This window comes from Strix uralensis, chromosome 4 (genome assembly GCF_047716275.1).
Source record: "Strix uralensis isolate ZFMK-TIS-50842 chromosome 4, bStrUra1, whole genome shotgun sequence".
Taxonomy (NCBI): Eukaryota; Metazoa; Chordata; class Aves; order Strigiformes; family Strigidae; genus Strix; species Strix uralensis.
Genome location: NC_133975.1, coordinates 26,507,931 through 26,520,278, shown reverse-complemented (window position 1 = coordinate 26,520,278; position 12,348 = coordinate 26,507,931). Strand labels below are relative to the sequence as shown.

The following is a 12,348-nucleotide window of genomic DNA, read 5'->3' as shown; positions in this document are numbered from 1 at the left end:
AACATGTAACAAAATACAACTTCATTTTTTTCCATCTTCTTGATATAGCTTACTCCAACAGCTAGTGGTGTCTAAGGCTGTTGTGCTGACAAGCCATATTACCTTCAAGATTTTCCTTTTCTTTGCCCTTCAAGAAAAGGAAGTCACTCGATAAAACTATTAAGAAATTAAATGTGCAGTATCTCACTTAGTGTTATTAAAATAAGCCCTCAGTTTAACAGGATTGAAAAAGTGTGAGTAATAGTATCTACATTTATGCTTAATAGGGTGAAAAGATTTGAGCATTGTTAGTCCTTGGAGTTCAAGACCAGAACTGATATCTAGTGTGTTCTGGAAGAAATTATCTCTTTCAGTTTGAATTTCACACATTTCTTTTAAATGGTGAGGGAAAACAAGTTTCTTCTGAGGCTTTCTGTATAAATCATTCACGGGGGGACACTGTTCTCTCTAAATTAATCGTCAGTGTGTTCTGGTATGAGTCCTTCCACAAGTCAGTGTAGCGGAGCTTACAGATCTTGTCTGTTAAAGTGTTTAATAATGGGACATTTCCTGTTTACATGAGGGGATAAAGTAGTGACCACCAAAAGCAAGGATGAGGACCCAGGAACTCCATCTGTGGGTGTTGTAGTCTGGCTTTTTCCTGAATCCCTGGAGTCTTACACTGGTTACTGACAGGCTTCAACAAAAAGGGCCTTTCCCACTGTCCTGGAAAGTAACCTAAGAGTTCAAGCCCTAGCAGGTTTAGCTAGGCCTAAGCTCCAGATCTCCCATTTCTAGACAAGTGCACTGTGAGACAGTGAGGCTATGGAGAGAAAGAAGACTGCCACCTCTGATTGGTGCCTGTCTCTGAATAGATAAAGTCTTCCAAATGATGGCTCAAAAAGGCATTTACTCAGGCTTATGTGTTAAGCTATACTTAACTGGTTTTTGCTCAGCACAGAGGAGTACTGGATTCATCTTTACAGACAACGTGCATGGTACAGGGAAGAAACCCCATATGTAGGCTTTGCAAATTCTCATTTAGAGGCTCTAAACAGCATTTTTCAGCTTTTGAAGTGTCTAAATATAGGAGGTCAGAATGCAGACATTTTGTCTTCCGCACTTCTACATCTTTACTGTATTTGGTATATGTTTGATATTTATTTACCAAAAGCACTTCCCTACCTCCTTTTCATTTCTTCCTCCTCAAGTGGCGAGTAAGAAAAGAAGCTATGATGGGTCTTGCCCAGCTGTACAAGAAGTATTGTCTTCATGCCGAGGCTGGAAAAGATGCTGCAGAGAAAGTGAGCTGGATAAAGGATAAACTTTTGCACATATATTATCAAAATAGCATTGATGACAAGTGAGTCAACCTAAGCCTTCCTACTTTTAATTGTCTAGTGATAAGAGATACTCTGAAAATATGTGCTTATCCTGAGAAAGCTGTTACATTCTGTATTTGTGGTTTTAAGTATGATATATTTAATAAATAATCATTAAGATGTGTACTAAGATATTCAGGATGGTTGCATTATCTGTTCATGTATTGACTCTATTTACTGATGGAACTAGATCTGTGATGATAGTAGATTGTCATAAACTAACTACTGCATCGAAAAAATTGTCAAATTTTGCATTTACTGTACCCAGTTCTTGTTTGCCTTACTACTTTCCAAAGGCTAGCATGTTAAAATCCATGATCAGGCTAGCATGTTAAAATCCCTGATCTCTGAGTGTCGTGCATGTATGCACCACAGTACATGCACAGACATTTCCTTTTGATATGCTACATAGAAATGGACCGTAAGGTAGGACAAAAGTTGAAGAAATACCAGGGGTGCTTCCACTGTTGTGTAATCTTCCCTGTTTTGTCACTCAGTCCCTTTAATTTTTGAAATACCATTTTGGCTTAGAGAAAAGTATTTTGGCCAAGGTTTTGGAAGATAGTTTTCAAGTCTCACTGTTAATTCTTTGTCTTTCACAAGGAGAGTCAAAGTATGAGATCACACAAAGATAGAATTTCAGCTTAGATTTTTCAATACAGCAGACATATGAGATTGTACACAAATTACACTGAAAGTCTTCTGAGGTAGAAGTATCAAATAGTAAAAAATTAGGAAATCTTCACATGTATATGCATCAAATATGCTTGATTTGCATTGAGAGGTTCATTCGGGGTTTTTTTCTAGCATGTTCATGTCTCACTGTCAGTACACAGGCTTGATAGTGAGCAGAGAATGAATCAATTTGGTTCCATGGTGAATGGGGCAGATGTTTTCAGTATTCCTGCTCATGGCAAATGCAGAACACTGTCAGGGAGGCAAGGACTTTGAAGGAAAGATTGTGTCATCAAAGCTGAGTTGCTTTCTCTGATATGCTTTCTTCTGAAAGTCTGATTAAGCCATTGAAACTGATCTTTTCATGAGTAGGCATGGATTGTATGCTGTTTGTTTTCTGAGTATCCACACTGAAAGATTGGTGGCTTGATTTTCAGTGTTCCTCTAGTTCAGTTTGGTACCCTGAATTTTAGTTCAAATTCTGCTAGTTTTTAAGGCTGACAATGAAGTTCTTGCTCAGTCACACCATTGGGTTGATTGCCCCATCTCAGAGTGGAGGAATAAATGCATTTCAGTGTTACCATTGTCAGAATTAGAAAGTTAGTACTTTTAGCACCTGAAGAGCTGTAGAAATGCTATAATCTTTTACGACAGAGTCCATCCAGTCCTTTAAACGCACAAGCATAGGTCAAAATTGGCCAGCTGTCTGAGCCTTGGACTATTTTCCATTGTGTGCATGGGATAACGCTAGTTCTTTCAAAAGGTAATGGTGCAGTATCACACTGTATTCAGGCATGAAGTGGAATAGAACAAATTTTCGACACACATCCTTAACTCAGTCACTTGATAATGTTTTTAATGTTACTTGAATACTGATATGCATGTCTACTCAAGACTGAGAACTTCTAATCTTAAGAACTGCTTATCACTTGTGTGCTCTGAGCTTCTTTGTTTTACAACAAATGCATGGGGTATGGAGTAAAATCACCCCATCTTCAACCTGCCCTGTTACCTGCTGTTGACGGGCTAGCCAATGACTTTCCTCACAAGAGAAAAACGTGTCCCAGAGGTATTCCATATTTGTATATCTTTACCCTAACCAACATGGTCCAGGGAAGGCATGATACAGTCTCACCATTGGTATTGACAGCTTTTCTAGAACATGTATCTGTAGAGATATGGGCTAGAGCAGTATTGATAAATTAGTAAGATAACTCTAATGCCTCCAATCTTCTAGTATGTTAAACAGAAATGGAGTCCCCTGAGATCTGAAGATGCTGTTCCCCAAGCAATTTAATTCTTGGAGTCATCAGTAGTAAAATGTATATTTAAAGGGAGAAAGCCAAGTTTTCTTTAATACTCACAGGATGCCTTGAGATAGTTGTATCCATATTCATGATCATCCTTTTATTCCTCTGCCTTGCCATCATGTCTCTTTCAGGGTTCTTTGAGCAGAAATAAGGTGTGTTTGACCTGGGCTGCTTTCTGTGGTCTTTGTACAAGGCACTCCCAGAGTACTTAGTAAGAATCATAGTGAAAAAGTTTGTAAATTCAAACGCACAAAATATTTGTCCATAAATATGAGATTGTATAGCTGAACATTGTACACAGCTCTCATTGCTACAGATTAAATTAATGTCTGAATGTTCTTTCTTTTAGAGGGGCTATAATTAGATGAACTGTACAATCATATTTTGTAGTTCAACTTTTGTATTTTATGTAAAACTTTAAATATGTATTGTTTTCAAAAAAAGAGATAATTGGAGAATGTTTTTTCTGGTTTGGTTTGCTCTCGCTTAGTTTCTCTTTTGCTTCTTTTGTTGTATATGTTTTGGTGTTCTTTTGTCTCTACCTTTTTAATGCTGATTTTTAACTTCTATATTAGAATAATGAGTAGTTCCAAATGTTTTGCTTTTTTCTCAAATACTACAGTTTTATCTTAACCTTTCCCTCAAGAATGCTTCAGACTTTTACTTTTTCTCCCCCTTGAGTTATATTATTATATTCTTTCTCCTTTATTTGGGCTTTTTACTTTCTTGTATGTATGAGAGTGAGCAAAGGGAGATTCTCTGAGTTTAAAGAAAAAGGAGAATTTGGATGGTGACAAAGCAATTACTTCCTCTTAGAGATGAAGATGACAGAACATGAAAAATCTCTCAAGAAGCAGTTCTTGCTAATCTTCCTATCAATAGTGGAAGGGATCTTTACAGATGAGGAAAAAACCACTACTTTTTTTCTTCTCTGTTGAAAAATCTAGTTTCATGGACTTCCGATATTTCTTGTTCTTTCAACTTGTCTGAAAGGTATCACCACTTTTGAAAATGCACAGTTTTAACCTCTTCTTTTCCTGCAGATTACTGGTAGAGAAAATCTTTGCTCAGTATCTCGTTCCACACAATTTGGAAACGGAAGAGCGAATGAAGTGCTTGTACTATTTATATGCTAGCTTGGATCCAAATGCTGTCAAGTGAGTATAGTTTCTATTCAGTAAATACTTGCTTTCTCAGGCTTTTCCAACATCTATATCATCTTTCTTGTATTATCAAGATTAAAATAAAAATGTAAGTAACTGATGCTTAGCGTTATTTGCAAGTAGTATTTCAAAACATTTCCCTTTTATATACAAACTCTACATGTTCAAAAGACATGACAAAAAGATGCCTGGATATTTGAAAAGAGTGATTTTATCCATTTGTTTTCATTCAGTGAGAACAATGCAGAGTTAAAAATGAACAAGTAATGACTTCTACGTCTGCTCTATATTAGGGTCCATGATGAAGATACCTGTAACTGAATTCTGGTTGATAGTGGCTTGGTTTTTATGTTGAAAGATAATTTGGGTGGTTGTAAGACATACTGTGCCTGTCCTGCATATGTGAAATTGCTCCAAGAAGAATAATAAGAGAGGTGATGTTCTGTAAAAAGAGAAAATTGGTTCCACCTTGTTTGGAACAGTTATTTTTAATACTTGGTAGGTTTTGATTGTACCTAGCAGATGTTGCACTTGTAAGATAAATGAAGAAACAATCTTGCTCACTAATACATCCAGCATGTTCTTGTCATGAACAAATTGGTAAGCTTTTCTTTTCTGGTTTTGCACTGTTGCAGAGCACTGAATGAGATGTGGAAGTGCCAGAACATGCTAAGGAGCCACGTACGAGAATTACTAGACTTGCATAAGCAGCCCACTGTACGGTTCTGAAAATATTAATACTTTATCCAACTGACCTGTTAGACTAATTTACTGTGGCTTTTTTTAATACTATATTATTTGTTCAGTGTGACTTTATTATTCTGTTGATTTCTATATGTAGACAATGCGTCAATCTAATTAAGTAAAGTTGTTTTCAGTAATGCTTAAAGGTATATGGCCTCCTTACATTTACCATTGTTTGGTATTAGTAGTTGATAACTTTGGAAAAAAGTGAAAAAAAAAATAAGGTTTTTGTTTGCTTTTGACAGACCTTTTTTGTTTCTCATTCTATAACATATTTTGAGAATGGAAAGCAATGATTTGCCTATTTGAAAACAGAAGTTTTTAAGTATACTGAAATTTTACATACAAGTGTATCTTTAAACTAGCAGAAACTTTAAATAGAAGGGCATTGCTTTGGGGTTTTGCTGTGGGGGTGGGCTTGGGGGGTTTGTTTGGGGGTTTTTTGAGGTCTTTTTCCAACAATTGATTTTGATCTGTTAGGTGAATTAGTGAATTTTTGCAGTTCTTTGATATTGCAAGAAGATTTTTCCCCTTTTTCTATGTGTAGTAGTTGCTAATCATACTGTTATACTATTCTAGCATTTATTCTTAAAATAAAAACATAAGATTCCAGAGTAGAATGTAGTGCTGCAGAAGAACTAACAGATCAGCTTAAAGGTATATTTTATAAAGGAGATATCACTGATTTGTTTGTTTGTTTATGCTGTTGCCCTCAGTCAGAAGCAAACAGTGCTGCCATGTTTGGAAAGCTGATGACCATAGCAAGTAAGTGTTAATAAGTTCTATAAACTGTTATTACAGCATTCCTGGAAATTTTATTTCTGTGAATCTTGACATACTGAAGTGGCAAATTTATCTTATGTTAAATTGTGTTTAATCATACAGAAAACCTTCCAGATCCTGGAAAAGCACAAGATTTTGTGAAGAAATTCAATCAGGTTCTGGGTGACGATGAGAAACTCCGGTCCCAGCTTGAACTGTTAATTAGTCCTACGTGTTCTTGTAAACAAGCAGATGTCTGTGTGGTAAGGAAAGGGAAAAGCAAACTTTTATACCTTAAATATTTGTGCTTATAATAGTTATTTGGAGTTAATGGTCTCTCTTGGTACCTTAACATGATTTTTATGTATTTCCAGTTTTCATGAAATACCTTTTTGGTTAATCTGTAGAGATTATGGAAGATAGAATTTATCATCATCATCTTGCTTCCTAAGAAAACATTAGCTTTACTCCTTCCTGGGATAATGAGCATCAAGCAGAAATTCTAAAAGACTAATTTAATTTTAAAAAATATTTTATTTGAAGTGGCTCTTTTATGGCAAGGTTCCTAAATTGTCTCTGACACTGATGAAACTTCTTCTGAGTACCAGCAAGCCAAATATTATACCATCTGCATATTGTTCATGTATTTTTCTTCCTAGAACATTATTTTGAGATTAGTCTTTCTCTCTCCCTGTCATCTATTTAACCTCTTTGATGAAAATACACACCTTAATATTAACTTGAACTTTTCCAGAGATTTACAGGTTGTGCCAACAATCACAGTTTTGTGGTGTTTTTTTTCATTATGGTCCCAAAATAAAGTAAGCAATTTTGTTGACAGAAATCACAATAGAGAGCATCATGAAACAAAGATAGGCTTCTTGAGTTTTGTCTGATGCCTCTGGAATTGTCCAGGGAAGGGAACAAAATGACCCTTAGAATTTTGTCCTAACCCCTTGATGTAGAGTGTATATCATTTCCTGAACTAGTAAATTTTGCACTTTGGGAATGCAGTGATGCAATTTCAAGAGGAAGGTTTCTTCCCTCTTCCTGAACATAATTTAACATAACAGTTAGAACAACTTCCTAGTTCGTAGGGTCTGCAGCATCCAATCCTTTAGGAGGAAGAAGGTCAAGAAGTCATTTCTTTTGAGAGATTTTTAGACTTCTGTTCAAAACAAAAATTATCTACCTTCTGCTGGGTTTGCAGCTGAATTTAATGTTCTTGACATTTGGGACATTCAGAGGGGAAAAACAGATTTTTGGATCAAAAACATTCATAGGCAAATACATAGGGTCTGAACATCTGGTGTAGCCAAGCTAGTGTAGTGCTTCTGCACATCTGCAGTAGTGTAGCTTTTAGTGCAATCTTTTCGTTGTTGCTTATGAAGTCTCACACACACAACAGGGTCGCCTACAGATTTATGGATTACTCTTGCCAACATAGATATCTAAATTCCATCTATATTACACTTAGCTCTCCCTTGATTCTGTTTTAGGTCTGGCCTGCAATTCCTTAAGAAACTCTCACTAGAAACTTACATGCATCTTACATTCAAATAGCTTGTTAAAGTATGTCTGCTTTCAATATAACGTGATAGAGATTTGGAGATAAAATATGTTTCACTAAGTATATAGACAATCTCTGTGGTTAAAGGAGGTGGCTATATCTAGCTTATTCAACATGCTTAAGAAGTAAGTAAAAATGAGCATAATTCTTGTTTGTATCTAACATTCTTTTAGAGAGAGATAGCCCGGAAACTTGCAAATCCTAAGCAGCCAACAAATCCTTTTCTGGAAATGGTTAAATTTCTTTTGGAAAGAATTGCCCCTGTACATATTGACTCAGAAGCCATTAGGTAAGTTTGAAAGATCATACTAACTCATGAATGATGATAAAGACTATTTAAATGAACAAAAAAAAAAATATTTTTTTTTCTTGGGATTTAGACTAGTCTGTCCTGGCAGTAAATATGTTTGGTTTTTCTTTTTAAAAAAAAAAAAATAATAATTTTTTTAAAAAAATACAGACATAGTCATTTCCAGCAGCTTAAAGAATGAAATTTTTTTTTTGATAGTTCTTTGCAGTGCTGTCTGCAAATGATTTTAAAAATATAGTAGTTGTTCCCAGTGAAACTGCTATTTGTGGGGCTTAAGGTGAAAATTATTATCATAATTTTTACATAGTTAACTGCAACATGGTCTTCCATATAGCAGTCTAATTAATTAGCTTTTGTGGGATTGTGCAAGAGAATGTTTGGATTTCTTTTGAGACTTGTCTGGCAACCTAATTACATTCTGAGACTCATGCAAATATGTGTTGATCTGAATGCTGCCAACATGGTGGATTTGGTGGTTTGGGTTTTTTTTTTTTAAAGAATTAATTTTGCAGAAAGCTAAGTAGAAGGAAAAGGAATAATGGAATAGCTTGATTTAAAAAAAAAAAAAAAATCCCCCAAACAAAAACTAAAACCAAAAGTTGAACACCATACCACCTCCCCCCAAGGGACTATTGCGTTCCCTTTATTTACGTCAAAACCTTGGTTTTGTTGATATCTCCAGCCTTTAACATTGTACATTGTCACATTCATTTGCTTTTTTCTTTTTGTATCTTACTTCAGTGCACTAGTAAAACTAATGAATAAATCCATAGAGGGGACAGCTGATGATGAAGAGGAGGGTGTAAGTCCTGATACTGCTATTCGTGCAGGACTTGAACTTCTCAAGGTAATACACGTTAATGCAGCTATAGTTTGTAATGGAAGGGACAGAAGTGGTATGACTACTGAATTAATGGTAACATGGTTTTAATAGTTACTATTTAGATAATTACTTTTTTTAATGTATGAAAGTGTTTGGCTATTAATACTCACTTGAGAAAAGAGTAATGAAAGAGGGTTTTTTTGGAAGAAGTATGTTTTGAAAAGGTGCCAAGAGTTGAAATATGCACGTTAAAGCAGAAATTGATTTCTGCTCAGGGAAGTCATATAGAAGAAGGTATGGAGGTAAAGGAGAGGAAGAGAAGTGGGGAAATTAGGAGAGGAACGTTCTTTGGAGCCTGTATGATACTGGAACAAAAGCAAGCAATAAACTCAAGAGCCAAATCATGTAGAGAGGAAAAAAAAAAAAAGGCGGAATGGGGGAACTTGTGTACTTAGTGGTGATGAGAGATGGCTGTGGGAGAAAGAATGATTTGAAATATCTGGAAAACATCTGTGATGAATTTGGTAGTTTGCTAATGAGACTTTAATATGTTACAAAAGGCAGTGTAAAATATAGGAGGAAATGGAGGGGAAGGTTGTATAATTAAAGTGAGACTTTTCAGAAGTGTGAATGAACGAGGTGGAGTTTATGGAGACATATCACACCAAATCTGGTAATGGCAGCCATGGTAGAAGTAGTTACACGGAAGTATGCAAGGAAGTAACATCTGTTTGCTAATGTAGCTCAGAAAAGAAATCTGCCAAGGTTGAAGATTTTGTTGCTGTGACATGGATATCTTTGAAAATGTTATTTCACACATCGATACTCGTGCAAGTAGGCAACTCTGATCAAAGAAACCAAGATAAGATAAATCCAAAGAATACACAAAATACATGCAACTTTTCATTGTTCTCCCTACCTTATGTTATCTGACCTTTACTATACTTAATACAGTTTTGCTTTGGGATAACCTTTTGTTCTCTCTTGTCCTGCCTTGAATCTCTGCATGCTTAGTTTCTTGCTTGACATTTTCCAATTTAACAGAATATATTTCATTAGCTTTAGATTAAAAGGACAGTAATCTATGTTTTGTTTGTAGATATCTTAACCTTGATTTCTGCTCAGGGACTATAGATTCTGGAGAAACCAGATTTCACGTCAGTTAAAATAAGTTGAAAATAAGTATTCTTAAGTAGATTGGAATATAAATGAATAATCTTGAATAACTGTTACTTTTAATAAATATGTTTACGTATTCAAATAATGTAGTATCTTACAAAATATTTGGAGGAGGGGAGAACCTGAAGAATAAAGCATAGATGAATTTATTTGAAAATGCCTATGTCACCTTCTCCAAAATGCAGTTATTGAATGTAATAATCTCATATGAGCATGTAATAGCTATTTATGTTGATGTTAATGCTCATAAACAGCCATCGTTTTGGTTTTCTGATGATTCATTTACCATGAATAAATATACCTTTGTTTTAATGTGTATCTACAGGTTCTGTCCTTTACACATCCTACCTCGTTCCACTCTGCAGAGACCTATGAGTCTCTGCTGCAGTGCCTCAGGATGGAAGATGATAAGGTAGCTGAGGCAGCCATACAGATTTTCAGAAACACGGGTCACAAAATAGAAACAGACTTGCCACAGATAAGATCGTGAGTGTATTTCTATATATGCTGCTTTTCATACCTGGAATTCTGCCTCTTGATAGTTTATTCAATATGTTGCCCCTAAAATTACTTTATAGTCTTGTAAATATGAAGAGCTTCTCTTCCATCATTTTGTATTCCTTCACTACCTTTCTGTCTGTTCATTTTTAAATTCTGCATTCTCACAATTTTTGTGTATTTATTGAAGATGTTAGGTACTACTTAAAAATCTTCTTTTGACAGTCACATTAAAAAAAGCACGTAGCATGCTTCCCAGCTTACAAAATAAGCAACAGCAAAAATACGGTGAAGATTTAATTCCTTGGCATCATTTCTACTCATATCTGTCCTTCACACAATTTTTCTATCTTTGTAAGGAATTAAAATATAATCTCTGATGGTTAACAGCTCTGTTTGTTATGAAACAAGTTGGGAAACAAGATCCAAAATCAGGCATGAATTTCTAACAAAGAATAATTGGCTGTCTATAAGTCGTCATTATGCAATTCATGTTTTAACTGCTGATTAAAGCTGCATAATTTACTAGGTATTCACAGACTATATAAAACCTTGTGGGTAACGTCTAAAACCTTAAAATTAGCCTGTTAGTAACTAATCCAGATTATAAAGCACAGGTTTCAAGTTCTCATATATTAAAATAGCATCTCGGTTACTACCATGCTAAAATGCATACCAGTGTACACCTTAAGTTCTCAGTGAATTGAAGATACAACCTCAGTGATTCTTATGGATTTGAATCAGATTTGGGGCAAAAGAAGTTACAAGTTCACATATGAGATGCCTTTTAAGACATTTATAGGGGTAAAGAGAAGGAAAAGTCTGGCAATCACCATTGTCAGTATAGTTCCCAGTATAGTCCCAGTTGTCTGTAGTTCCCCACTGGAGATTAATCAAGACTCTGCATTGCTGGGGTAGATAATTTTCTGTCAAAGGAGCTGGTATTGCTGACATTTCTTTTGGCTTCATGCTTTAGCCAGGTATTGCTGAAGTACAGTCGGGGCAGTCTCAAATAACTTAAAAATATAACTGTCAAAATGGAGGTCTAGCCCTTGGCATGGTTTGCCGGCAAGTCAGGCTAACATTCTGAAAGTCAAAACCAGGTCAGTGTTTACACTGACACAAAGAAAAAGAAGTCTGAAAACAAGTAGATGTTCCAGATTTCATATATTCAGAAAACTTGATCGTAAATGAAACGGTTTATATTATTAGCAACATAGTTTGTTTCAAGTGACCTGTTTTTCGGGGTGTTTTTTTAAACCCCTTCTGTGAGCAGGCTGCCTGCTGTCTTTTGAAGTAGCATTCACCAGCAGTAGCCCAATGTCTTCCTCATGTGGAAAATGAATAGGTTTGTGCACCAGTTCGTGGACAAGGACTGCCATATGACTCTACAATCTGATGGAAGCATTGGCCATGCTCAAAGAGAGCCTATGGACCATGTGTAAACTTGCAGATGTAAACATGTCAGGTGTCACCTTTTGCAGATTGATGTCAGTTGGGGTGTGATGAGGTATGGTTTGTAACTGATGCACTGACGCTTGGCAGAGGTCCTTTAATGTGCGTGTACTTACACTATAAAAACTATAGGTTAGGCATTGAAGCTTAACTGTAGGTTTTACTGAATTCTTTGCTATTTTGGTTCTTATTTAATCCAACTTGTGGAATCTTAGCAGGTTTGAGAAGAGACTTTCTCTTACTTTAGTATACTGTTAACATTTTTCTAGGGATCTTTTGTTAGTTTTGGGGTTTTGTGCGGTTTTTGAGGAAAATATTTGAGACTTCATTCTTTTAACCCTGCAAGCTCTTCTTCCACCACTTGTTGCTGATTTTGATTATATAGAATGTGTCAGTGAAGGCTGGGTGCTAAATAATCCATGTACTGAATGCTGTATTGTTACTGAGCCTTTCAAGAAAGCAAGGAAATTTTTTTAGACATTTCTGTGTCAGATGCTT

The 12,348-nt window shown here is 35.6% G+C and overlaps 1 protein-coding gene across 2 annotated transcripts in view; it reads left to right on the top strand.

The window, feature by feature from the left end:
* The window catches only part of PDS5A (PDS5 cohesin associated factor A), an 86,601-nt gene that overhangs the window by 50,760 nt on the left and 23,493 nt on the right, over nt 1-12,348 (top strand). For both annotated transcript variants that reach the window (XM_074866021.1, XM_074866022.1), the window contains exons 12-19: nt 1,191-1,342; nt 4,390-4,503; nt 5,145-5,226; nt 5,970-6,018; nt 6,139-6,278; nt 7,759-7,874; nt 8,637-8,742; nt 10,223-10,383. In XM_074866021.1, the coding sequence (XP_074722122.1) occupies nt 1,191-1,342; nt 4,390-4,503; nt 5,145-5,226; nt 5,970-6,018; nt 6,139-6,278; nt 7,759-7,874; nt 8,637-8,742; nt 10,223-10,383 (920 nt within the window). The remainder of the gene's footprint in view (nt 1-1,190; nt 1,343-4,389; nt 4,504-5,144; nt 5,227-5,969; nt 6,019-6,138; nt 6,279-7,758; nt 7,875-8,636; nt 8,743-10,222; nt 10,384-12,348) is intronic.